This window comes from Coenobita brevimanus, chromosome 108, assembly GCF_032717465.1.
Source record: "Coenobita brevimanus isolate Jiangsu-jjx chromosome 108, ASM3271746v2, whole genome shotgun sequence".
NCBI lineage: Eukaryota > Metazoa > Arthropoda > Malacostraca > Decapoda > Coenobitidae > Coenobita > Coenobita brevimanus.
In genome coordinates, this window is record NC_137061.1 from 8,597,625 (window position 1) to 8,623,593 (window position 25,969).

Consider the following 25,969-nt stretch of genomic DNA (forward strand, 5'->3'; position numbering starts at 1 on the left):
GCTGTGGTGTGGGAGGGTGGTGTGGCTTAGCTAAAAGCACTCCAGTCTACAGAAATGAAACCTCATTACCGAAAAAATAAAAGTGACGCAGACGGACATGGCCGCCCCGAGAGATGCTCCCGTACTAGAAAATGTCTCCTAAATGGAACAAAATCGTCTGGAGGTAACAAGAATTAATATATCTGATATCCACTTGTCTTTAATAAAACCAATTTTGTGTAGTCCTCTTAAGATAATGCTGTATTTTGTTGTCAGTCCCAAATATAATACGGAATTTGTTACATTTTTATCACACATGTATGTTGGGATTGTTTCTCATTCTCATGATGGGTCAGGATGTTTTTCTTTCCTTTATTAATTTCCAGTCTACACTCCCTGCCTACAGTTGCTGACGTTGCTACAGCTTGCAAGGCTTCTTCCTCCGTCTTGGCTCATATCAAACAACCATCAATACAAAATAGTGAAGATTGAGAGAACAATTCATTTTTTGTATTTTATGTGTTGCAGTAAAATTTCTTGACATTATTAGTTACCAGTACTTGTTTAGATTCTTGTAAAGAACTCTCTTATAATTGTATGTCCACCCTTACATTTACATTTGCTAATCAACTCTGTAATAATATTAAAGATTCATAGAAGGCTTACCTATTGGCAGAGTCAAGTATTACTGAAAACTTCTCATCTTACGTACAGTGTCTTTGTTGCAGAAACATTCTCTGATTTAGGATGCAGAAATTTTCTCTGGTCATTCTCATTGTACAGTAGTTGCTCCTGACATTAGTTCATTCACGTAATCAGCTACTTCTTTGGCGCCAGTGATGTACCAGGAAGTGAAACTGATGCAGGTGAAAGTGTAGGTGGAGGCTGAGGATTACTTTTTCATCTTGTCCTTGAGCTTGTTGAGGTCAACCTTGTAGTTGTATGGGGGTAATCCTCTGGTGCCGAGGCCGGTGATGGCGAAGGTGCCGCCAGCGGAGGGCCAGGCGGCCATCTGTTCAGCAGACAGCCTGACTGTGCCTGACGTGACGTACAGTGTGGCGTAGTCGACGCCGCCCCAGCACACTGACGTGACGTTAGGTGACGGTACCGCCACCTTGCGTATCACACGACCTGCCTGGGGATCCACGCAGATCACCTGCAAGAACCAACACATAAAGCACTCAGGGTGGTTGAATGAAGGAAAAAATGGTCCAGTTAATCTCACCACACATGTACCGCATTGTTACTAATGATAACATGGGCTTTTGTAGGCAGTGATGCTCCTTGTAAATGTAGGAGTGGAATTTATGGGAACATATCAATAATATATTTTGTAAAGGTTAGGGCAGAGCAGGGAATCAGCCTCAGTGGTACACTTACAGTTGGCCACTAGCCACTTAACACTTACAGTTGGCCACTGGCCACTTAAGAGTTACAGTTGGGCACTGGCCACTTAACACTTACAGTTGGCCACTGGCCACTTAACACTTACAGTTGGCCACTGGCCACTTGGTCACTAACCTGTCCACCGCCGAAGCAGGCCACCCACAGGTTGCCGTCCACGTCAATGGTCATGCCGTCAGGCATCTGGTCAGTCAGGCCCGCTGCCTCGTAGTTCAACAGCACACGCTGGTTACCTGCACCACACCAATATTAGGCACAGGAACAGACACAGGAGCAGATAGAGGCGCAGGCACACGCACACGCACACGCACACAAATAAGCACAGATATATTATATCTGAATCTAATAGCAGTGTTTACCTCAACGTGAGCATGGAATGTTAAGGGTAAGTTTTTATTGTGCCAGGTTGTGGGTTTTCTGACTGGCTGAACCGTCACTGAAACACCACCGACAACTCTACCTCTTTCACCTTCAATTGGTTCAGACTGTCGTCCTTTTGCAGCTTATCTGACGTAGCTCAGTGGCAGAAGAATACAATACTACGACTGTACAGCTTTTTCATAGCACTCCTTCGTAAGTAGTAACATATTCCTGTATTAATGTCATACTTTACCTCAGCATTCAAGATGGAGGGATGATAATGTTAGGACAAGTTAGAATTAGGAGAGTATAGACAAGCACAATATTGGTTTTGAGGCAAGTTTTGGTGCTGTGGAGGGACGCCTTCCTGTGGTGGCACTACTATAACCCTGCCTTCCTCTTCCCTAAAGGAGGATGGTGGACTGCAGGAGATGGCCAATTTAGCCTGCAGTCCACTGGGTTCACGTCCACATGATCCAGGGTCGACAAGAACAACAAGACATGCATTCCCCACTGAGAGTTTTGCAAGCATGTCCCAGTTAACATTAGGAGACATGTCCCGAGAGTCATTTGGTAGCCATGTCCCGAGCGTCATGTGGTAGCCATGTCCCGAGCGTCATGTGGTAGCCATGTCCCGAGCGTCATGTGGTAGCCATGTCCCGAGCGTCATGTGGTAGCCATGTCCCGAGCGTCATGTGGTAGCCATGTCCCGAGCGTCATGTGGTAGCCATGTCCCGAGCGTCATTTGGTAGCCATGTCCCGAGCGTCATGTGGTAGCCATGTCCTGAGCGTCATTTGGTAGCCTTGTCCTGAGCGTCATTTGGTAGCCATGTCCCTAGTGTCATTTGGTAGCTATGTTCCTAGTGTCATTTGGTAGCTATGTTCCTAGTGTCATTTGCTAGCCATGTCCCTAGTGTCATTTTGGTAGCCATGTTCTGAGCATCATTTGGTAGCCACGTCCCGAGAGTTATTTGGTAGACTCGTCGTGAACATCATTTGGTCGCCACGCACAGAAGACCTTAGGCAATATTAAGGCACAACATTAATGACATAACAGTGAAAACTAGAATGGCACTCAGTAGAGCGCATACCTCCGCCAGGGCCCAACAGCCCTTTTATAAAAGCATATTTAAATCCAATAGATTCGGAATTTTATATGGATCCGTGCTAAACTGTACACATTCGTAGATACCAACATCCTAAATATGCCTGATTTTTAAAAAATCAAGATCCATGCAATATTCACTGAAAAATTTACGAAGATGTCTAAAAACGCCCTATCATGCAGTGTTAACGTGAAAAAAAAAAAAATCCTGGATCCGCACCATTATCTGGATCCGCACCAAGATTTAATGGAGTATATTCTGGGCCAAGGCCCATTCTTCTACCAAGTTTCGTGGAAATTGGCCTAGTAGTTTTTGTGTAATCTTGCTCACAAACCAACCAACCAACCAACAAAAACAAACGGACAGGGGTGAAAACATAGCCTCTTTGGCGGAGGTAATAAACCCACTCACTGATGGCCCCAGCTGCGTCATCATAGTCGAAGTGATAGATGTCCTTAGCGGAGGTGTCGATAAAGTAAAAGGACTTCTTGTCAGGACTCCATGCCAGGCCGTTGGAGAGGGTCACCTGTAAAATGACCAGGCTAAGCTTTATGCTTTATCGTTATATTATTTTACACACACACACACACACACACACACACACACACACACACACACACACACACACACACACACACACACACACACACACACACACATCTTACATTACATAAAAGAGAAGGTTGGGTGGACAGTATCTATCTAGAATTCAAGAAAGCATTTGACAGTAACGCACCAAAGACTTTTATGAAAACTCTACCATCAAGAAGGAATCCGAGGCAAACTGTACTGTTGGATGCAAGATTTTCTCAGAAAAAGCGAAATGAGAACAGTACTAAGGGGAAATTACTCATCATGGAGGGAAATGACTAGCGGAGTTCCACAGGGCTCAATGCTGGCACAAGGCATGTTTTTAGTTTTTATAAATGACATAGATAGTAACATCGGAAATGAAAGTTATCAAAATATGTTTGCTGATGATGCAAAAATACAAATGAGAATTACTAACACAGACTCCTGTAGAGAGCTACAAGAAGAATTATATAAACTTCATGAATGGAGTAATAAATGGCAAATGGAATTCAATGTGGACAAGTGTAATGTAATTAAGTTTGGTAAAAGTGGAAAAAGACCAGATTGGGATTAGAAGTTAGGAAGTAAAACCCTACACATATTCAGAGAGAGAATGACCTAATTGTGATAATCAAACACAGACTATCTCCGGCTGACCACATCAGTGAGAAGGTACGGAACATGTATTCACTGCTTGCAAATATGAGAATAGCATTCACACACATAAATGAAGACATGCTAAGAAAGATAATGACATCATTCATCAGACCAACCCTGGAGTATGCATCAGTTGTCTGGAATCCTCAACTCAAGAAATATATAGATAAGACTGAAAAGGTTCAAAGGGCCGCTACAAGATGTGTACCAAGCTTAAGGGATCTAAGCTACGAAAAAAGACTAGAAAAACTGAATCTGCCAACACTACAGGAGAGAAGGAAAAAAGAAAACATGATTATGCTATATAAATGCATCTCAGGGAAGGAGAAAATAGACATAAATGAGTATATAACCTATGGGGAAGCATCAGCAAGAGGACACTGCAAAATACTGCATAAAAAAAGAGGTGCTAAAGACGTAAGGAAATTCAGTTTCCCAAATAGGACAATAATTGACTAGTAGAATGCACTACCGAATGAAACAGTGTGTGCCAAAACAATTCATAAATTTAAGGATATGTATGATAAAAATGGTTTAACATACTGGGCAGCACTAGCTTGACTCACTCCCCTAAAGATACAATTACTGTAGGTAAGTAAATTAGGTATGTACACACACACATGAGAGCGCGGGTGCGAGTTTAGTCAACCAATAACTAACCCTTCAAACTCATATCCTCAATGATCCAAAAAACCGCTTTGATCCATATAGTCCACGAAACCCCAGAACTCATATAAATCCCTCAACGACACAATCCCTCCAAATTACAATCCCTCCCATACACAATCCCCTTAGACATACACAAATCCCCTTACCACAAACCGTCTTATGTCAATCGCTAAGACTGAGGTGTTTGGATGAATGTACATACTGATAATCTTTTATCTGTCTGTCTTTCTACCTGTTATCAGACACCTAATCTTAGAGTTCATCCATGGTGGCTATAACAGAGCTGCCTGCAAGCCTTTCTCTCACTTCTTGTCTCTCTTCCCGCCAGTAGGGTGTACTGACGTGATGTTCTCTGGTATCTCACTTAGTTTACCTCTATAACACAAACCCATAAAACAACACACTTAACACAACCCCCCCGCCACAAACCCCCTGCCACAAACCGTCTTAAGCCAGGTGGTGGGGTTGAGGTGGTGGTCGAAGCTGAGGAGTGGCGACGTGTTGTACTCCAGAATCTCCCAATTGTCACCTCCCATGGGCGCCAAAGTACCTGGGGCAGGGAGTAGACGCCAGATTATTATTATTATTGTTGTTCATATTACTGTATTATTATTGTTATTATTATTATTATTATTATTATTATTATTATTATTTTATTATTATTATTATTATCATGATGATCATCATCATTGTTATTATTATTATTGACGATAAGAAAAGCAAGCATTCTTATACAACACAGGCCAATAAAACTTTAGGAACAGAGCCTCACACTTCTAACCTGCCCAGAGTCTGCCTTGAAAATCACACTTGGCGTCGTTAAATTGCCTGTCAGCGGTGTACAGAGTAGTGGGGGTGACGGTGAGCGTCTGGGAGTGGCGGTGGTCCAGTGGCCAACGCACCAGGCTCAGCGTCTTGCCCAGGCCAACCACCAGTAGGTCTGGATCACCCTCCACCGGCACCACGAAGTTGACGCCCATCGCACGCCCTCCGTCATCTCGAGACACGAAAAACTATTTATCTATCTATTCATCTATCTGTATTTGCATGTGTCTTTCTGTATCTGTATTTATCTGTATGTCTGTTCCTGTATCTGCATGTATGTCTGTGTCTGTATTTGTCTGTGTATCTATCAGTACCTGCATGTACGTGTCTGTACGTGTATCTGCATGTATCTGTCTGTACGTGTACCTGTATGTACGTGTCTGTATCTGTAATTGTTTGTGTCCGTCTGCCTGTATCTTCGTAGTTATAGTGGCTGTAACCCGAGGCTCATCTCATTGCTGACTCAGTGGACTGCAGGCTGAAGTTTCCCGCCTCCTGTCGTCCACTATCCTCCTTTCAAAGGGATAGGGACGAAGATTAGGGATACTTGTATAACCGGTCAGTGAAGTTGACCGGGTTTATCAGTGCCAGCACTTGAAGGCGTCCCTCATCACCACCCCAAATATCTTACTACCCTTAATACAAAACATGACGACACTACCAACAGTATTATGAAACATAAGAGGCACACAAATTCTTGCCGCAGCCTCCACAAACCCACACCATTCACTACACTACGTGGCAGCACATCCCCACACATCAAGGAACATCAAAACAACACTCAGCACACGATATCATTGTCACGGGGTTTTTATAATATCACGGTAATTTTGATATAAATGGTTAAATATTATTTAAATTGATAATAATATTCAATAATATTGAAGAGCAGAGACAATGATTGTCTTGCTACATCAAGCAACGATTACTTTACGCTGGCTTGTGCACGATTCTCTAAGAACGAGAATTTATAAACTTTCTCAACAGTACACAGCAGAGACTAATTACTCACAATTGCTGAATTACTGTACTGTTAGCCTCTGGAGAAAGTTACATCACCCCTGACAATAAATAACTAATACTAATAATAATAACATCAGGTTCTTGCTGATGCATTAACTCCTGGCACAACGGATTTTAAGTTAATACAACAAGACTGGTCTAAGTACCAGTTATGAAAGCAAACGTTTATGCAAGCTAGGAGCTATATGGAAAATAAGCTTAATTATGGAGAAATGAAACAAGATTTTTACTCTACATTAAGCTCAAGAAATAGAACTGTTAAATTTATTAATTACAAAAACAAATTTAACATTACATTTCAAATCAAATTAAATGAGACGCACTCGCTCACTCACACAGAAGCTAAATACTTACGCCTAGGAAAAACACCTTAACTAAACTCTTAAGACTACAAAATACACAAAGGAAATACTAGTCAATGAATGCGGTGTATCACCCAAGGCTGGAGAACTAAAGGTGGGAGCTTGAAGAAACTGTAAGTGGAGTTTGGGTACTAGCTGACCTCTCGCACTGCTGCACAGGTCCTGTCTCCGTCACAGCAAACACTAAACTGAATTCAAATACATTGTATGGGCAGGACGCGTGGCTAACGGTTGAGGGAAGCAGAGGCGAACGATAAAGAAACAATTGTATCGCTCAGTAGCGCACTTAGTGACGTGCATCAAATCGGTCACCCCTGAAAACGGTGACGAATGATTTGAAAAATATACCCCGAAATGGAGAGAGAAACGGTTAACTGAGCGATACACAGTGAGTTTTCCACTAATAGTTCGTGGCTTCTCACAAAAAGGAAATGTCGCGAATTGATTCGTGACATTACGCCCCATGAAAATTAAATCTTTCTTCCTTCAGAAGAAAGATTTCAATATACATATATATAAATCCTAACTCAGTCACACAAGATTCACACTGTGGTGTGTGTGCTATCCTGCTACAGGAGAAAGTCGCAGTCGTCAGTGAGCGAAAAAACCTCGTATTTACGTTAATAGAAGCAAGCTTGAGGGAAAAACTCGTGACGACGGTGAAAATCCTGTACTCAGGTCAAACTGAGCGAAAATTCGCTACATTTACACTGACAACTAATTGTTGTGTAGCGTGGTGTATGTAATACACGGTGTAGGTGTGACAGTTGTAGTGTAACTGTACCTACGTGTAAAATGACACAGTAAATAATATGGCTTACGACGAAGGCAGAGGAGAAGAGGCGGCAGCGTGCGGCAGACGATCAGCTGGTCCGCACAGCAAAACTGCTACACCCATTGCTGAACCTGCAAAACCAATTAAGGTGGAGCATCAAAAGTGTCAATGAGACAAAATTCTTATTATGTTACAATTACTCTCTCTGGCTAGCAGTCAGTACATGCTATGAAAAGTACACTCGAGGTCGCCATTAATTTTAGCACACGATTATGGTCGGCAAGTTGAGAATCCCTGTGCAAACTCGGGTCTTCCATAGCCTCGAACTGCACACGAGTCCTCAACCTGTGCCTCAACCTACAGTACTTATATTAATATCGGAGAGCTGAGAAACCTTGTGCAAACTTGGGTCTTCCATAGCCTCAAGTCACCTCTGCGGAATTCTCACTTCCCCCTTAACCTACAGTACAATACTTATATTAGTACCGGGAAGCTGAGAATCCTTGTGCAAACTTGGGTCTTCCATAGCCTCAAGTCGCCACTGCGGAGTTCTCTCGAACTTCCCCCTTAACCTACAGTACTTCTATTAGTACCGGGAAGCTGAGAATCCTTATGCAAACTTGGGTCTTCCATAGCCTCAAGTCGCCACTGCGGAGTTCTCTCTCGAACTTCCCCCTTAACCTACAGTACTTCTATTAGTACCAGGAAGCTGAGAATCCTTATGCAAACTTGGGTCTTCCATAGCCTCAAGTCGCCACTGCGGAGTTCTCTCTCGAACTTCCCCTTAACCTACAGTACTTCTATTAGTACCAGGAAGCTGAGAATCCTTATGCAAACTTGGGTCTTCCATAGCCTCAAGTCGCCACTGCGGAGTTCTCTCTCGAACTTCCCCCTTAACCTACAGTACTTCTATTAGTACCGGGAAGCTGAGAATCCTTATGCAAACTTGGGTCTTCCATAGCCTCAAGTCGCCTCTCAACTTCCCCCTTAACTTACGGTACATATATTAGTACCGGGAAGCTGAGAATCCTTATGCAAACTTGGGTCTTCCATAGCCTCAAGTCGCCTCTCAACTTCCCCCTTAACTTAAGGTACATAATATGCATGTACAGGCCCTGGACATACTGTGTCCTGTGGGGCCAATGGGCGAGACATCAGGTCTGCATCCACTTCACCACTACCCTGTCTCTCAACTGACTCAGAGATTACAGGTGTGGTTATGAACGGCACAGGAAGGACATGTCCCTGATCAGTGGTGATACTTTGGCACACACTGCAGGAACGGACAAAACTATTTATGTCCCGTCCCATCCCTGGCCAGAAAAAGTCAGCTCGGATACGGCCCTGGGTCTTCCTTTTGCCCATGTGACCTCCTGAGACTGAACAATGACCCCATTGTAACACTGCTAGGCGGTACTTGGCGGGAACGACAAACTGCAGTCGAACCTCGCCCTCGGGTGTTCGTGACTCACGGTAGAGCCGTCCTTGTTTACGAAGGAACTTGGCTCGACCTCCCCCGTGAATACTTTATCACTCGACCCTTTTGTTTGTTCCGCACGGTAGCAAGTGTCGGGTCAGAATGTTGTTCTTGTACAACAAGTTGACTACACATCAGATCTTGCGGCGATTCAATGATCACTGGGGTGACACAATCTGGAGCCTCAGCCATGGCTCGTGTTACCGCAGCAGCCGAAGTCTGAGTAGCGTCATCATCGGAGCAACTATCCTTGACTCCTTGAATGTTGCCTACTATTAAGTCAAATAGAGGCTCTGGCATGACAACTGCAAGTGTCGTACCAGTATAAAAATGGAGATGCCACCTGGATACATGCCTCAGGGAACAATCTCACTGATCCATCAATAAGCTTTGCATGGATCTGTCGACCTGTATACTGCTCAGGCCGAACTAAACTCTGCTTGACAGAGCAACCTGAGGAACCATTGTCTCTCAGGACCTTCACAGGAATGCCTCCCACAAACCCTGGCTGAACAAAGAAGGTACTGTCACCTGTGGGAGGGCCTGTGGAGGAAGCAGCTAGCCACTCATGAGGCTGCTGAATTGATGTGGCAAACATTGTGCCTTGAGGGTTATATACTTGAGAAGATGGAACATTGGCCATCTGTGGAGGGGGGTTCACTGTCACTGTGGGACTTGTGAACTGTGGGGAAGTACCCACACTGGTAGGGACGTGACCACCAGGCTGCTGCTGAGGAATGAAGGCTGCATTCGCTTCCTGCCTCTTTTGAGCTGGTGGTGAAAAGTTTGTCCCGACGGTCGGTTGCGTGGCTGATACTGCTGCTGGTTAGGGTACTTGTTGTACCGCTTCCACTCAGGTTTCTGAGTGTTTTGCCCCTGGTCCTTCCACTGCGGTTTTGGACCTTGGCCATTACTCTGAGAACGGCCTTGGTGCTGGGATTCAGTCTGAGACGGCTTCCCAGACTTAGCAGTATCTTTTCTGCTCCAGGTGTTTTGCTTACGAGCTTGATACCCGTATGCAGTAAAGAATGCGTCAGCCTTCTCTGCCATTTGGCTGGCATCTTTCACCTGGCAGATCTTAAGCTGTGCTATGAGCTCAGCAGGCCACGACCTCTCTAGCTGTGTACGCAGCATAAGGTCAATTATCCCCTCACGCGTGGAAGGAGTTTCATCTTTCTCCATCCACTCATTTAAGTAAGCTGTGAGACGATCAAGGAACTGAACAGCTGTCTCCTTGTCTTGGAGACAAGCTCGCATGAACTGAACTTTGGCGTCGTCTACTGTGAGACCATACGCCTTAATGAGTGCAGCTTTCATCATCTCATATGTGAGATTGTCTCCACGAATTCTGTGGAGAATATCGAGGGCAGGGCCCTCAAATAGGCTAAGAAACTGAAGCCGCTTAGCTGCCTCATCCAGTTGATATAAGTCTGCCATGTCCTCAAAACGAGCTATGTACGGCTCGATTCGCTCGCTTTCCTTGTATGAAGGAAGCTTGATGCGTGGGGTCGCCAGGACATGTGCAGGGGGAACGCTCGTGGAGCTTTGACCAACTGCACCAGACGTGTCTGAAGCCAAGGAATCTCGCTTGAGCTTCATCATTTCAAGTTCATGTTTTTCTCGTGCCTCACGTTCGGCACGTTCATGTTCTCGTTCTCGCTCGCGTTGTTCACGCTCGTATTCGCGCTGTTCTCGCTCTTTTCTAACTCGAGCTCGCGTTGTTTCTGCTCGTGTTCGCGCTGTTCTCGCTCGTATTCGCGCTGTTCTCGCTCGTATTCGCGCTGAATCTTACGCCTTCACGGGCATCATTCTCGCGCTGCTGCTCCTGATTATGCCGTGAGAGTATATACTCTTTAATTTCGGTTGGGTCCGAAAGACCCATTTCTTTGGCTTCCTGTAAAAATACAGTAGTAGCCATTTCGCCTAATTTATTAAGCAAACCGAAATTGAGTACTGACTGCTTAGCGACGAATACTAATAAACAAAAGTAAAGAATACAGACACAATCTAGAGGTGACCAGTCTTATCCAGTTAACTGGCAAAGAATAAATCAAAATGTAAATGACTGGGAAGACTGAATAATAACCAGAATGGTACTGCGACTTCCCAGTATTTAATAAAATCGTCTGGCGTTACCAAAAATAAACTAGAGTTAATTAATCTATTGATTTATAAAGCAAAAAAATCACTTTCTAAATTAACGGTAAACACCAGTAAGCTTGTGCCTATAAACTCTAATGATAAATACCTAAATATGAATGAGTGAGCACTATCTCGTGAATAGCTTTAGAGCTAGGAGTTAATATCCTGGAATGAGGTCGCCAATTGTCACGGGGTTTTTATAATATCACGGTAATTTTGATATAAATGGTTAAATATTATTTAAATTGATAATAATATTCAATAATATTGAAGAGCAGAGACAATGATTGTCTTGCTACATCAAGCAACGATTACTTTACGCTGGCTTGTGCACGATTCTCTAAGAACGAGAATTTATAAACTTTCTCAACAGTACACAGCAGAGACTAATTACTCACAATTGCTGAATTACTGTACTGTTAGCCTCTGGAGAAAGTTACATCACCCCTGACAATAAATAACTAATACTAATAATAATAACATCAGGTTCTTGCTGATGCATTAACTCCTGGCACAACGGATTTTAAGTTAATACAACAAGACTGGTCTAAGTACCAGTTATGAAAGCAAACGTTTATGCAAGCTAGGAGCTATATGGAAAATAAGCTTAATTATGGAGAAATGAAACAAGATTTTTACTCTACATTAAGCTCAAGAAATAGAACTGTTAAATTTATTAATTACAAAAACAAATTTAACATTACATTTCAAATCAAATTAAATGAGACGCACTCGCTCACTCACACAGAAGCTAAATACTTACGCCTAGGAAAAACACCTTAACTAAACTCTTAAGACTACAAAATACACAAAGGAAATACTAGTCAATGAATGCGGTGTATCACCCAAAGCTGGAGAACTAAAGGTGGGAGCTTGAAGAAACTGTAAGTGGAGTTTGGGTACTAGCTGACCTCTCGCACTGCTGCACAGGTCCTGTCTCCGTCACAGCAAACACTAAACTGAATTCAAATACATTGTATGGGCAGGACGCAAGGCGTGGCTAACGGTTGAGGGAAGCAGAGGCGAACGATAAAGAAACAATTGTATCGCTCAGTAGCGCACTTAGTGACGTGCATCAAATCGGTCACCCCTGAAAACGGTGACGAATGATTTGAAAAATATACCCCGAAATGGAGAGAGAAACGGTTAACTGAGCGATACACAGTGAGTTTTCCACTAATAGTTCGTGGCTTCTCACAAAAAGGAAATGTCGCGAATTGATTCGTGACAATCATGTACAGATATTTTCATCTCTTCCCAGCCGCATGCCTCAGATCAGCTTCCAGAAGCATATCCATACTCAAATCACTCGTCACATCATTCAGTCACTTAAAGACAACACACAGCCGCATGCACGGCCTCCTAATATCCACCCTTCTGAATCCTATCTCCCTCGTGAGGACAGGGTCCACCTGACCAGGCTGAGACGTGAGCATCATCTAGCCCTCTTGGGTTATCAGAAGAGGCTGGACGACTCCGTCGCTGACGTGTGTCCAGGATGCAACACAGCACCCTATACTATTAAGCACATTATGGAAGACTGCATTACATACAATCAATTGCACCAACAACACAATATACACTCCGTGAGAGTTCTGTGTGAAAGCCCAATCGTGGCCGTGGCCTTCCTTAGGGACTCGGGGCCGTTCGGCCAGACTGCCTAGTGAACAACTACTACTGCTACTACACCATTTATCCAAGCCTTTTCTTCTGTTCACATTACGTGGGATGAACAGAGAAATAACAAGAGATAACTGGCACTTGTTATAATACCCTTCAAGGCAGCAAAGACTTTCAAGGGCATGGAGTTATCTCAGTGGCCTTCAGATTGGGTTACAAGGGAAGTTTGAAGAGATTTATCACTGCATATAGTAAGCATGACTTGGAAACAGCGGTAAGCAAAAAAAAAAAAAAAAAAAATGCGTGTGTGTGTTTGGTAGGTGAGGCACTTAGAGGTGCTGATAAGGTAAGTGGTGTGCGTCCCTCCCCACTCTGTTCACTTTCCCACAGTGTTCATCTCGGTTATCCCGTCTCTCACACACCGCCTCACCAGACTGATTAAGAAACTGATCCTACCAACGTAGCAGTTTATATCATCTATCTTTTTATCTATTGCCAGACGCCTTAATCCTGTAAGAGGTGGCCACAAATAATTCGCCTCCATGTCGGCCTGTCCCCCACCATTTCACTGCCTTGCCCTCAGCTCACACCCCCTCTCTCATATACCTCTCCACTCCATCCCTCCACCTCATAATTGGCCTCCCCCTCCCTCTCCCCCCCCCTCCACCTCACACAGATAAACTTTCCTCACCAGTCTCTCGCTTTCCATCCTCTCCACATGGCTGAACCACTACAAGTTCTAACTCTTCCTATCACATTCACATCCACAACACAACGCTCCTTCATCAGTCTCATATTTATCATTTTTTTAGAGGCAAAGAATAATTTCAGTGGATGTCTTTCCGTCAGACTTTATGGAACCAAGGTTTGAAATACGAGACTGGACCAGCTAGTTCCAAATTACACTGTTGAGGTAAAGGATTCCTCAGTTAGGCTACTATACAAGTCGATTATCAGCCGATTTCCCTTGGTATGTGCAAGATTAACAAGTATGAAAGTAATTCTGTGGGAGTGGCCATATGGATAGGATGGAGAGTGAAACTAACAAGGAGAGTGTAGGTGAGTGAGGTGGAGAGGGGGGGAAAGGGAGGGGAAGGCCAAGGATGAGATGGAGGGATGGAGTGGAGAGGTATATGAGAGAGGGGGTTGTAAACTGGGGGTAGGTAAGTGAAATGGCGGGGGAGGGGATTTGATTGTGGCCACCCGTTACTGGATTAACCCGCCCCGTCCCGTCGACGTATGGGTACGTTGCAACATTTTGCATTTGCCAGTCCTGATGATGTACTGGTACATCGTGCAATTGCAAGGTCCCTAATTTGCACAATTTTCAATTTTCGTGCTTGATTTTTCGTACGTATACACGAGACACCTTCCTCTATTCCTCTACAAGATGCCAAGCAGGTACAATGCCTTACACTGCATAACCTCCCCCCCCCATTTTCTCGGCAATTCACCTGTTACCAATGACCTGGCCAATAAAGACATTCAGGGCCAGAGTGATTCCCCAATTGAAGACAATGTGGAGGACAAAGTTTACATAGCATTAGAGGAAGAAACAGTCAGAAATGATGATCAGGTAATGTGGCAAAAGAAGGTCAGGAATGGTGATGAGTTAGTGAGTGAAACAATGCTTATAATGCTTATATTACTGTTTGAAAACCAATATACCCTCGTACTACATATAAATTCGTACCAAATAAATAAATTAATACCATTTATGAGTGGTGTGGAATAGTTATCCTCCCATAGAACTCGTTTTCTTTGCAGCCAGCCTGATAGAAAACCCTGTAAGGTAAGGAGGTACTCCTACCTGTATCGAGTATTTCAAACCTGAGGTGAGCGATTTCTCTATGAATTTTCTGTTTCTCACCAAAAGCGGAGGTTTTAGCTAATTTTTTTTTTTTTTTCCAAAAACGCCTGGGACTGGGAGGTGTCGGAGGTGCGAAAGTGCTTGGGACGTGACTGGTTAAGGTGTCTGGCGATAGATCGATAGTAATGTATATACCTCACAGTATAGCTGGTTGTAGGATGTATTTGTAGGAATGCAGTGTATAAATCTGGGAAATACACGTCGCCTCACCTGTACTACTCGGCTTAATAAATCAAGTAACACCATCCCGAATTTGCTTTGCCACCTACACCTGAGCCCATCTGTAAGACCTGTGGTATAAATTACAGGAGATTCAGGGGTCATCGATTAATGTCCTTGAAGTGGCGTGCATGATGAATTTGTGCGGTGTGGTGGGAGGAGGTTGTAAAATGTTACTTAGTATGATGTGGTGTGGTGTGTGGAAGATGAGTTTGTGTGGTATTTTGGGAGAAGGTTGTATGGTGCTGCTTAGTGTGGTGTGTGTGGTGTGATGATGATTTTGTGTGGTACTGTGGGAAAAGGTTGTATAGTGTGTTGCTTGGTGTGGTGTGGTGTGATGTGGTGTGGATGATGATTTTGTGTGGTATGGTGAGACAAGGTTGTGTACCCCCCCTACAATATGTCTATCCCCGATGTATATATGCCGCCCCCCCAATGCATACATGTCCCCACTAAACTTGCTGACCTAGCACTCTTTCCCAGAGCCCAAGCCTGGGCAGAGGGCGTTACTGCGTCAGTTCTGAGCAGACACTCAAGAAGGGCAGACTATTTTTGTCAGAGCTCGTAATAAACTCCTTAACTATCTGTGTGTACATGAAGTTTCTATCACCAAAGTATTGCAAGTTACAGTTGTATGGTGTGGTGTGGTGTGGTGTGGTGTGTGTTTGTGTGTGGTATGGTGTGGATGATGATTTTGTGTGGTATTGTAACAAGGTTTTATGGTGTTGCTTAGTGTGGTATGCCTTCGCTAAAAACCCTAAATCTACAGGAAACACATCTCGTCCGATAATCGTTACTGACAGACAGACGGCCTGGGCCTCTCCTGGAAATACCCTCTCATCTAAAATCTTCAGTCACCCCATGGGAAAGTGAACCCGTGTGTGGCAGGGCTATCACCACGACTGGGGCATTCTAACCACCACACCACCAGACGCCCTGGAAGACTGCCAAATACAAGTGAACATTGAAGATGAACACTGTCCCTGGTAAAGACAAAGTGCTTAGATGATTACTGAGGTTAAGACCATTTTGCTTAGCTTATAGAAGTCTTTGCAGCCAGAGGGTTAAGAGGTCTTTATTAACCCCTTCTCTAGACAAACTTAGGCCCGTATTCCTGTCTGCAAAGATAGCTCCTTAACTCCTCTTCCTAAGCAATTTATTTTGCCTATTACTCTTTACTGTCCTCTTATGTTATAAATATCCTTCCATTGTCACCATACTCCCCATAGGTAAAGTACAAACATATAACCTGTCATATCCAAAAATAAATTGCTAAGGAGGAGGTGTTAGGGAGCGTCCTTAAGCGACCAGAATTCGGGGCATTTGTTCATGGTGTCAAGAAATTTTAATCAGTTGTGAGAAATCCCAGGCATTAAAGGGTTAAAGGATACTTCCAGTAACCCTCCCCCTTTTAAACCACAGTGGATAATTTAAGTCCGGTGGCGTATTTTACTGGCTTGTCTCCTTACTTCTAGACATCTTTTTATTCTTAACAAAGGCCTCAATATACATAAAACTGGTTAATGAAAGCTGTCTCTAACCCGCTCTGTTCGAGGTCTCTCTCCCAGCCTCAATAATATAATTTTTAGATAGCAAAAATATGAGAAAATAGGGTTCTCGGGTTGAAGGGGTTAAAGTAATACCAGATAATTTTGTTCAGCCAAGAGAAATGCCAACAGTGAAGGGCTTAGTCCGAAACACCACCAGCCACCCATTCTATCGTCCTCTGCTGGATATGGACTTGTATGAACCTCTAGTTCTGGCAGAGCTCGAAACAGTGTCTCTATGAAGCCTTGACAAAAGCTTCGAATCACAGAAAATGAATGCTAGTGATGCAGGATATTTCGGGCTTCACAACAAAGGGTGTATTATTAAATCTGAAAATAGTATTATCTGGATTCTAGCACTTTGTTAATATTTTTGTTTAGAATAGCCTACAACCGATGACAGTCCATTTCCAGTAAGGGGTGGTCACAATTGCATGAAAATTGTATACCGTACAATTAAGGGCCATTCATTTAGATGTTTATGGTTCTGGAGGTCCGTCACAAATGCTGAGATAATGACAATAATCTATTGCTTTTCTAGCCTCTGTTTTAGTAAAAGTTCGGGACACCAGACGCTTACAGAGTCGGAGTAGAGGTCAGAGGACGGGCAATTCCGTTTTCTATAATAGCAAATGGAGGAAAGAGAAAACCAAACCTAACCCTGTCTAAGATCATCATTTCAGTTTACACAAAACATGCACAGGTTTCCAGCACTCTCAACCACTTCAGTATATACAAACACTGGAACTTGACCCTCCGGAAAATGCTCCACAAAAGATACAAGCTAGATTACGTAAAATCTATCTTAGCTTACCAACCTACAAAGCTCCAGGTCCAGATGGAATTTCTCCAGTAATTTTGAAAAAGTGTTCATGTTATGCAGCGTGTTCTGTGTCTCGACTTCTCGGGTCCAGTCACGGTGCAACTCTGGGTCCTTAATTCCTGATCGGGTCAGCACTAGCAAGGAAGGGAAACACAAACACCACGAGTGAACAAATACCCCAATATATTAATAAAGAAACAATTACACACACAATATTCTATGGCCAGGGTCGAAATTACACAATGCCTTACACTGATATTGGTCTGAATCACTGTCCACCTAGTTCAGCATCTTTGTCTCACATTTGGGTTATTTCCTCACAGTATCACAGGCAATATTTCGCCAATATAGATAATACATCAACACAGAGAGGTTTACATACAACACAACCCAGTATACCCACAGGGACAGCTCTTAAGCCTAGGTGCTCGCGTGACATAGACGGGTCCTAGCTAATACATCATCTCCTCGTCACTCCCTCCAGAGCAGCGATGGCAGCAACACCCGTTCTTCCCACGCCTTCTACACCCGCCTCGGCCTTCGACCCGTTGAGGGGGGCCACCACAGGCAGGGAGCAGCCACCACGAGCCGTTACCATCACGGGGACTGTGAAGTGGTACAACGTGAAGGCGGGGTACGGATTCATCCGGCGCCAGGACACCGGCGCCGATGTATTCGTGCACCGCCTGGGGATCGTTGCTCCCGCTTCACCACGTCTTCAGCGCTCGTTAGGCGAGGGCGAGACGGTGGTCTTCACTCTCCACCAGACACCGAAGGGTCCTGAGGCTAAGGACGTCACCGGGCCGGGAGGTGCAGCCGTGCAGGGCTCTGCCCATGCACGGCGGCGCCCCACGGCCCGGGGGCGCCGGCCCAAGGATCGTCGATGTACTGGGGAGATTGACACCATCGTCAGCATGTGCATCGCGACGGCGAGTGCTTTCTGTGGCGGTGACAAGGATGCGTTGCTTATTCTCCTCCCCCAGATCTTTGAGGAGAATGGCCTTCCGCGCCTTGTCATCCCCCAGAGCTTCGCCCGTGGTGCACGGCCAGCCCCTCGTCAGGAGCATCGTGCCCCCAAGCTGCAGCCTTCCCAGCCCCGCACAACACCGCGCAAAAGGCTGCAGCTCGATGCTCCTTTGAACACACGGACTGCCTTTATTGCCACCACTCCTGCTCAACCCATGGAGACCTCCACCACCACCACCGACAGCCACAGGGAGCCTCCTACACCCCAGCCACAGTGTGCAGCCGATCAGCCAAACCACCAAACCACCACACAACCCTGTGCCTCTCCACCAACACCCACGAAAGCACAGAGGAAGCGTAAGGCTGCAGAAACCGACACCTACCAGACATCCACTACACCATCAACGCCAGAGACAGAGAAGCCTGCTAGTGACGATGAAGTTGCCAAGATCGACAAGTACCTCACCCAGAACGCCGACGACATAGTGAACACCGTCCTCAAGAACATCCGGCTCAGCAGGAACTTGAATTTATTTAAAAACCCAATGAAGCAGTTCCATTTGGACAACACTTAATCAGCCCATTTCCCCGACCGGGCTAATGTATGGCCCGGCCTGCACTACAGGTGCAGGATATCTTAGAACGAACGAACGAACGATCTCCTCGTGACATGTGCAGGAGTCCCTAGCTAACATAGCCTCTATATACGCGTCACATAGGTCGAGAATATACCATAGGTCACACAGGGGGGAAGCGGGTGGGGGGCGAGGGGCTTACTGAGGATAGGGAGGGTTTCTCTCTGTGGGGCCGGGCCGGGGGCAGGGAGGAGAGGAGGGGGAGGATCCAGTACTGAGATATTGCTATGTTACGTGAGTGATACAGGCTCGTCTGTCCTGTCCGAATGGGGAGGTCTTAACCCGGGGGTGGGGTTATACACTCCGCACGTGATTCACAGGGGCTCAACTCGTCAGCAAGGGTGGGGGGGAACACTGACAGGGTGTGTGTGTGTGCTGTGAATGGGGATAGGGGAGAGGAACACAGGAGAACGGTTCACTGGTAGTTCACTGAAAAAGGAGGGGGGTTCACAACATTGGTGAGGTATATAATCCGAGGCCTGTCACTCATAGTTCTGATGGAGAGGAGACCACGGCCCACAGGGGAGAGGGCCTATGCAGGGAGCTCCAGGTGGTGGCCAGGCGTGGGAGGCTGGCCGTCTGGGGAGCTGTGCAGAACAGTGGGGCCCATGGAGTGGCCACTAGTCTGGGAGTAATGGGGAGGCGTCCAGGCCTTCTTGCTCGTCACGTCGGCCCTGCAGGAGGCAGGGCTCTTGGGACTGGGCCCGAAGAGGGCCAGAAGTCGGGCTGTATGCCGTTGGCCCTTGGTTGCCTTTGGGGTCCGGGGGAGGACCTGGTGGAGGCCTGACCTGCGGATCAGCCAAGAGGAGGGTGCCACCGAGGTAGGGTGGCCCGTACCCAGGTCCGGGGCGGCCGTCAGGGGAGAACTGCGGCCGGTTGCAGTGGGGGAGGCCCTTCGGCCTCGGTGAGCACCTGGGGAGGCCTGCTGGCTCCGGGGACTGCGGTCTCTGCTGCAAGAGGAGACCGAGAGGGTAGGGCTACGGCCTCTGGTCCTGGCAGATCCCGTCAGTGTCTGGGGTGGCCTGGGCTGCAGGGACTGGATTCCAGGCCTTGGGGGTGCCTCGTCTGGTCCGGACTCAGGTGGGGAGCCTGTAGGGGGAGAGACTCCAGCCTTCCAAGGAGAGAGCAGGAACAAGTGGCACCTTGCTCTAACACCAGGGTGGTGGGGCGAGCCAGAGGTGACTCCTCTCGTTAGGCAGCCCCGTCGGGCACTATCTGTGCTCCTACGTGGATCAGGGATGCGGGGGCACTCCTGTCTTAGGGCTAGGGCCTCCTGCCCTGGAGACGTCGGAAGGAAGAGGTCGGACGTACTGTACACTTTCGACTTTCGCCACAGCTCCGATGGAGCGTTTCCTCCCTTTGTCGTTTGGGGTTACCCGTCCCAGGGATGTCAGCAGGAAGAGGTCAGAAGTACTCTCTCGGCTTTTGCCACGGCTCTGACGTAGCATGCCCTCCTTCCCTGTGGGAAGGTATTGTGCCTGTAACGTCAGGAGGAAGAGGTCGGACGTACTCTCTCGGCTTTTGCCACAGCTCCGACGAAGCGTACCCTCCTTCAGTCTAAGCAGGGGAATAGCAACCCTAGAGGCACCTCCTGAGTCCTCAGTTAGGTGTGGAGCCGACCCAGGAGACTCGGCGTCCGAGGGTGTGCCTGGGAACTTGCCACTGCAAGTCCCACCCCGATTCTGGCGAGTATTCCCTCTGCTGGAGAGCAGTGTACTTTTTCCGTACACTGCCAGTTGGTCTGGCTGCGTGGGAGAGGGGCGCAGGGTCGCAAGGGAGATGTGCCGTTGTTGCCTGGACATCCGCCCAGGTAATTAAGTCCTCCGTTGTCTCCTTGTAGGGTGGGTTTCACGCCCTCACTCTCTCCTCCTGGAGTGGTGGTGTCGGGCTCATCCCGCCGCGCTGGTATTTCAGTTCACTTGCTTCTGTTCTCGCTAAATTAGTCATATCATGCATACGTACCTTTTCATTCCCTAATTCTTGGAAAAGAAGCCAACATCCACCCAGTCCTACAGAAGGGAAGTTTATTTGATCCCTCTGATTACACAACAATAGCTATCACATCTTTTGGTAAAGTATTTGAAATTGTCATTAATAATCACATTGTTAAATATATTGAATCCAACAACTTAGTTAGTGACAGACAGTATGGTTTCCGCCACGAAAGATCCACTGTTGATATACTCAATCTCCTGACTCATACCATCCATCAGTCAATTGACCAACATGGAGAAACCTATGCAGTAGCCTATAATATTTCTAAAGCTTTTGACAGAGTGTGGTGCCGTTCCCTGCTATCTAAACTCCCTTGATACGGCTTATCATCTTTTGTCCCCCTGCTGTCCTCATATCTTAGCAACAGAAAGATAATAAATGCCAGCATGTCACAAGGATGAGTCCTGGGGCAAACCCTTTTCCTAATTCATATTAATTATCTCATATCTATCACCCATAACCCCATTCACTCATTTGCAGATGACTCAACGCTTCATAGATCCTTTACACTTAAACACCCATTCACAAAGTTTGATGTCTGTAACTCATAAGTCAGCACAGCCATCTCCATAAACCAAGACTTGTTTAAGATCACTAAATGGGGACAAAATAACATTGTCTCACATAATGCTAGGAAAACCAAATATATCCAATTTACTAATAGACAGGTATTGCCTGATTCCTATTTTACCTTCTGTGCAACCAATATCCTTATCTCTAAAAGCATTGAAATTCGCTGTGTTTTTCTTAACAGTATCCTCAGATTGACCTCACGAGTCATATCACTTGTTAAAACTGCCTCAAAGAAACTTGGATTATTGTACAGAATCCATAACTTCTTCATTGACGAGCAGTTAGCGATAATTTACAAGAGTCATTTGGGCTCTCAGGTCGAATATTGCTCACCCTTGTGGAATGGATGTGGAGAGGTTGCAGTAAAACATCTGGGCAAAATTCAGAACAATATGCTGTAAGAATTATTAATAACCCTGCAATTACATATGCCCTACCTCCCCTACAAGTAAGAGGGAATGTTGCCTTCCTTGCATAATTTTGCAGATACTTTTATGACAAATGCTCAGACTAAGCTTCATCCATTATGCCACCTCTGTACGCCTTTCCCCACACTACACGGGCATCTGGTAGCACTCATGACTGGACTGTCACACTGCCATTTTGCAGAGCATCTGCCGATAGGAATTCATTCATTCCCCGAACTGCATCTCTCTGGAACTCGCTTCCCTAGAGTAGTTTCCCCCAAAACTTCAAAGTACAGCAGTTCATGTCCAACTGTTACTGATTTTTTACGAATGGAGGAGACCTGTAACCTGGTGTATGGATTAAAAAGATCTAATTTTCTTTTCTTTCCTTTGATCATCTTGTGTAAAACACACACACACACACACACACACACACACACACACACACACACACACACACACACACACACACACACACACTCGATTTTCCCAGAGGTATGTCAACCATTTCAAGAGATACAGAGGAAACACATTTTTTTTTTTTTTTTGCTTGTCTGACTCTAGGCAGAGGCTTTAGGGCCTATTCCGAATTCCCAGTAGTCCTCTTTGGGGCTAGTTGACCTACATCTCCACATATCACCACTTCGGCACTAACACCAACCATCCATATTGAATACATGCTAGGGCTGTCTCATACAGGACTGGTGTACTGGTATTAGGGGGGGTACTTTTATGACATGTCGGCGGGTCATCTGGTAGATCAGAAAAGTCTCCTTTTTAAGAAATTAAAATCCTTAAACTGTTCCCTGCCCCAGCCGGAATTCGAACCTGGATCCATTAGGACTGCAGGCCGACTCTCTACTGAATCTGCCACCGCCTCCCCCAAGAACAAATACGAAATTTCCCGAGAGAATTCATGTAGTCACCTCTGTCTTCACCTCTGATGATATGAATACACGGAAGTGCTTGAGAAGTTTGAAGTTTTCCATCTTCCTTGTCAGCATCAGCATATAATGAGTCACCTGCATCTAAATGATTCACCTGCATATATAAAGGGTAGTCCTATTGTAATGGGGTGTATAAAAGCCCATGTTGCCTAGAGGCAAAGAGGGGATCCTTTCTTTGGCTCAGTGGTATCGTGCATGCCAATGAAGCGCGAGGGCCCAGGATCGAATCTCGGCCAGGACTGTGTGATGAATTTGATAAGTTTCGGTCTGATTATTACACTGGTGGCAGCGGTGGGATGTGAGGCGGGGCTTGGTTGACAATTTGATGTTGCTCTTTGATTAACTGACAGCGTCCCTGTCCTTACATCCCGGGGATGGGCTATTCGGTGTGGTCCGCGGCCTCCCCGAGGTGGCCTCTGATGCTACGCTACCTTGTGTGTTCGAAACTCACCAAATTAATTACCAAGGGGAGGAAAGAGGGTTGTAATGGGGTGTATAAAAGCCTGCATTGGCTAGAGGCAGTGGTAACTTGCGCGTCAATCAAGCACGACGGCCCAGGATCGAATCTTGACCAGGACAGTGTGATTAATTCGTTAAGTTTCAGTCTGGTTATTACACTGTATAACGTCCACTTCCTCTCCGTCGGGCTATTTCTCATGTGTTGCAAAGACGGCTCAGTCAGGATTATCAACGTTTACCTAGCATCATTTATTCACATCGTACTCCCACTGACACACCTGCACCCACACCATCAGACTGGGCCATTCCCACAACACATAGGATACCATCAAGCGAGTTTCTATAAAGGAGTCCTATATATGGACCATCCTGTTTGACTCAAGCACAGTGGTTATGTAAAAGAGAAGGCTGAGGTAAATCACTGAATGGGAAATTATAAGGTGTGTGTGTGTGTGTGTGTGTGTGTGTGTGTGTGTGTGTGTGTGTGTGTGTGTGTGTGTGTGCCACTCACCAATTTTCAGCGTCTCATGACTGCCGGTGTCAACAAAGTACCGCCACACTGTCTTGTTCAGGATGTCGACATACAGCAGAGCCTGTGGGCAAATATTTATGAAGGATATTAACTAACCTTGGACAAATTTCCATACCAATTATCACCAAGAATAATTTTGTCTGGACATGTTTTGTAGCTGGTGTACGGTACGTATATATATATATATATATATATATATATATATATATATATATATATATATATATATATATATATTAATAAGCATAAAAAAAGACTTTGTGCACAGTGTACGGTCAGGAAAGTTTGTGAACATGGTACCTTTTGGTCCTGTAGCCAGTGTGGACCCTCCCCCAGCTGCAGGCACGGCACAGGCACCTGCTTCACCTCCACCGCAGACATACTCCCTTGTGTGGTCTCCTGACGGAGGGGAAACGTGGTCTATGCTGTGGGGGTTTCGGAAATTGGACTGAAGGACTATTTGGGTCTCTCGGGAAGGAGTGTCACGTGAGTAGGCTACAAAAGGAGTACAAAGGAAAGTAAACAGCAACAAACCTAGTGGTCGTCTCGTGGCTGTTTTGTTACAGAAGCTATGGCTATGATACATGATTATATGAACAAATGGCAAGGCTACCAAAACAAGAAAGCTCCAAGTCCAGAATCATATCTATTTATCTATCCATCTATCTGTCGATCTATCTACCTATCTCTCATCTGCCTATGTTTGTGAAGGTGCTACATGAACCTGTTATAGCAATATGAAGCACACACGAAATGAGAATGACATGGAAGGATACTCTCTGTCGACTGGAGATGAATGAGAAATATGGATGGCAGGACACAGTGCTGGCAATGGATTGTCGTCGAGGTTTTGCACATGGCTGTACATACACTGATGGGTGAAGGCCTCTCCCTACTTGTCCACTCTGATCAGCTTAGCCTGTTCCATCCGGTTCCAGTAAAATCAATAAACATTGTCTTTCCGTGATTTTTTTCTGTCCGTCCTTTCTCCCACTTCCTCCTCCCTCCCCATACTGTTTCCAAATATACACACTAACCCTTCCATGTCGGGACAGCTCTTGGTACTCTGTTTCAGCTTTTTGTACTCTTTTTCAGACGATTTTATTTAGCTAAGAGGGAGTCATAGGAGCCTGTGTGTTATAATAAAGAGCATATCAACTTACTGTGCAGAGAGAAGAGAGAGTGTGGAGGTGGTGGTAGTGGTGGTGGCGGTAGAGGGTTAAGCAGAGCACTGAAGATAACCGTCTGCCCATTGCCTTATCACTGCTGCTCTCATCATTACGCAGATTCATTTACTATCAGCAGAATATGCAGTGTGAAGGTCAATGAAAGGTTGGGATGATGATGATGATGATGATGAAGATAATGATGACCGTTTTCTCAAGAATAACTACAAAGAGGAGAGTGAGCAGGTATCATGTACCGTTCCTGGGGTCCAGTCATTATCATCATCATCATCATATTTTCTCCATAACTACAATATCAAGACGAAAGTGAGCAAAGGTTACTCATATATCTCGTGTATCATATATCTCGTTTATCATCATCATCATCATTATCATCAACGAAAAGGGATGAAGTAAGATCCAAGAAAAAGTAAACAAATGATAAAAGAAAAACAGAACTCTCAAACGACGCGCCCAATGAACCAGGTAACACAGTCATCCACACAACACCCAAACCATTGAAATCCTGACACCACCTCACCAGCAAAGCCTTCAATGATGCACAGTCCAGTTGTTCCAATACGTGTCTACGTTTTCAGTCTTTGCATTTTAAAACTGTGGAAGTTACATATAACCTTTCTACTACCATGCAGGAGTTGGAGTGGGATCCCTTCACTTGGTGGCACAGATACAGCCAGGCGGTAGACGTGCCTGGTTATGCAAACGACTCTTAAGGTCCTGCAGAGCAAAGGAAATGTTGGCCTGCAGTCCACCGGGTTCACGTTCAGCTGAGTCTGGGGTTACAACTACAACTAGTATTATAGTTTTGTATATTTCAGTTTATTTCCGCTAATTTGA

At 45.4% G+C, this 25,969-nt stretch overlaps 1 protein-coding gene across 1 annotated transcript; it reads right to left on the minus strand.

Moving 5' to 3' along the window:
- Positions 1–796: 796 nt before the first annotated feature.
- On the minus strand, positions 797–24,354 carry LOC145416981 (regucalcin-like). Its single transcript, XM_080285825.1, has 7 exons — positions 24,246–24,354; positions 23,925–24,006; positions 5,530–5,745; positions 5,192–5,298; positions 3,261–3,375; positions 1,501–1,616; positions 797–1,135 (listed from the first exon to the last, which is right to left on the minus strand). The coding sequence occupies exons 1-7, from the start codon at positions 24,324–24,326 to the stop codon at positions 872–874; spliced, it is 981 nt and encodes a 326-aa protein (XP_080141951.1). The 5' UTR covers positions 24,327–24,354; the 3' UTR covers positions 797–871.
- Between the last annotated feature and the right edge of the window lie 1,615 nt (positions 24,355–25,969).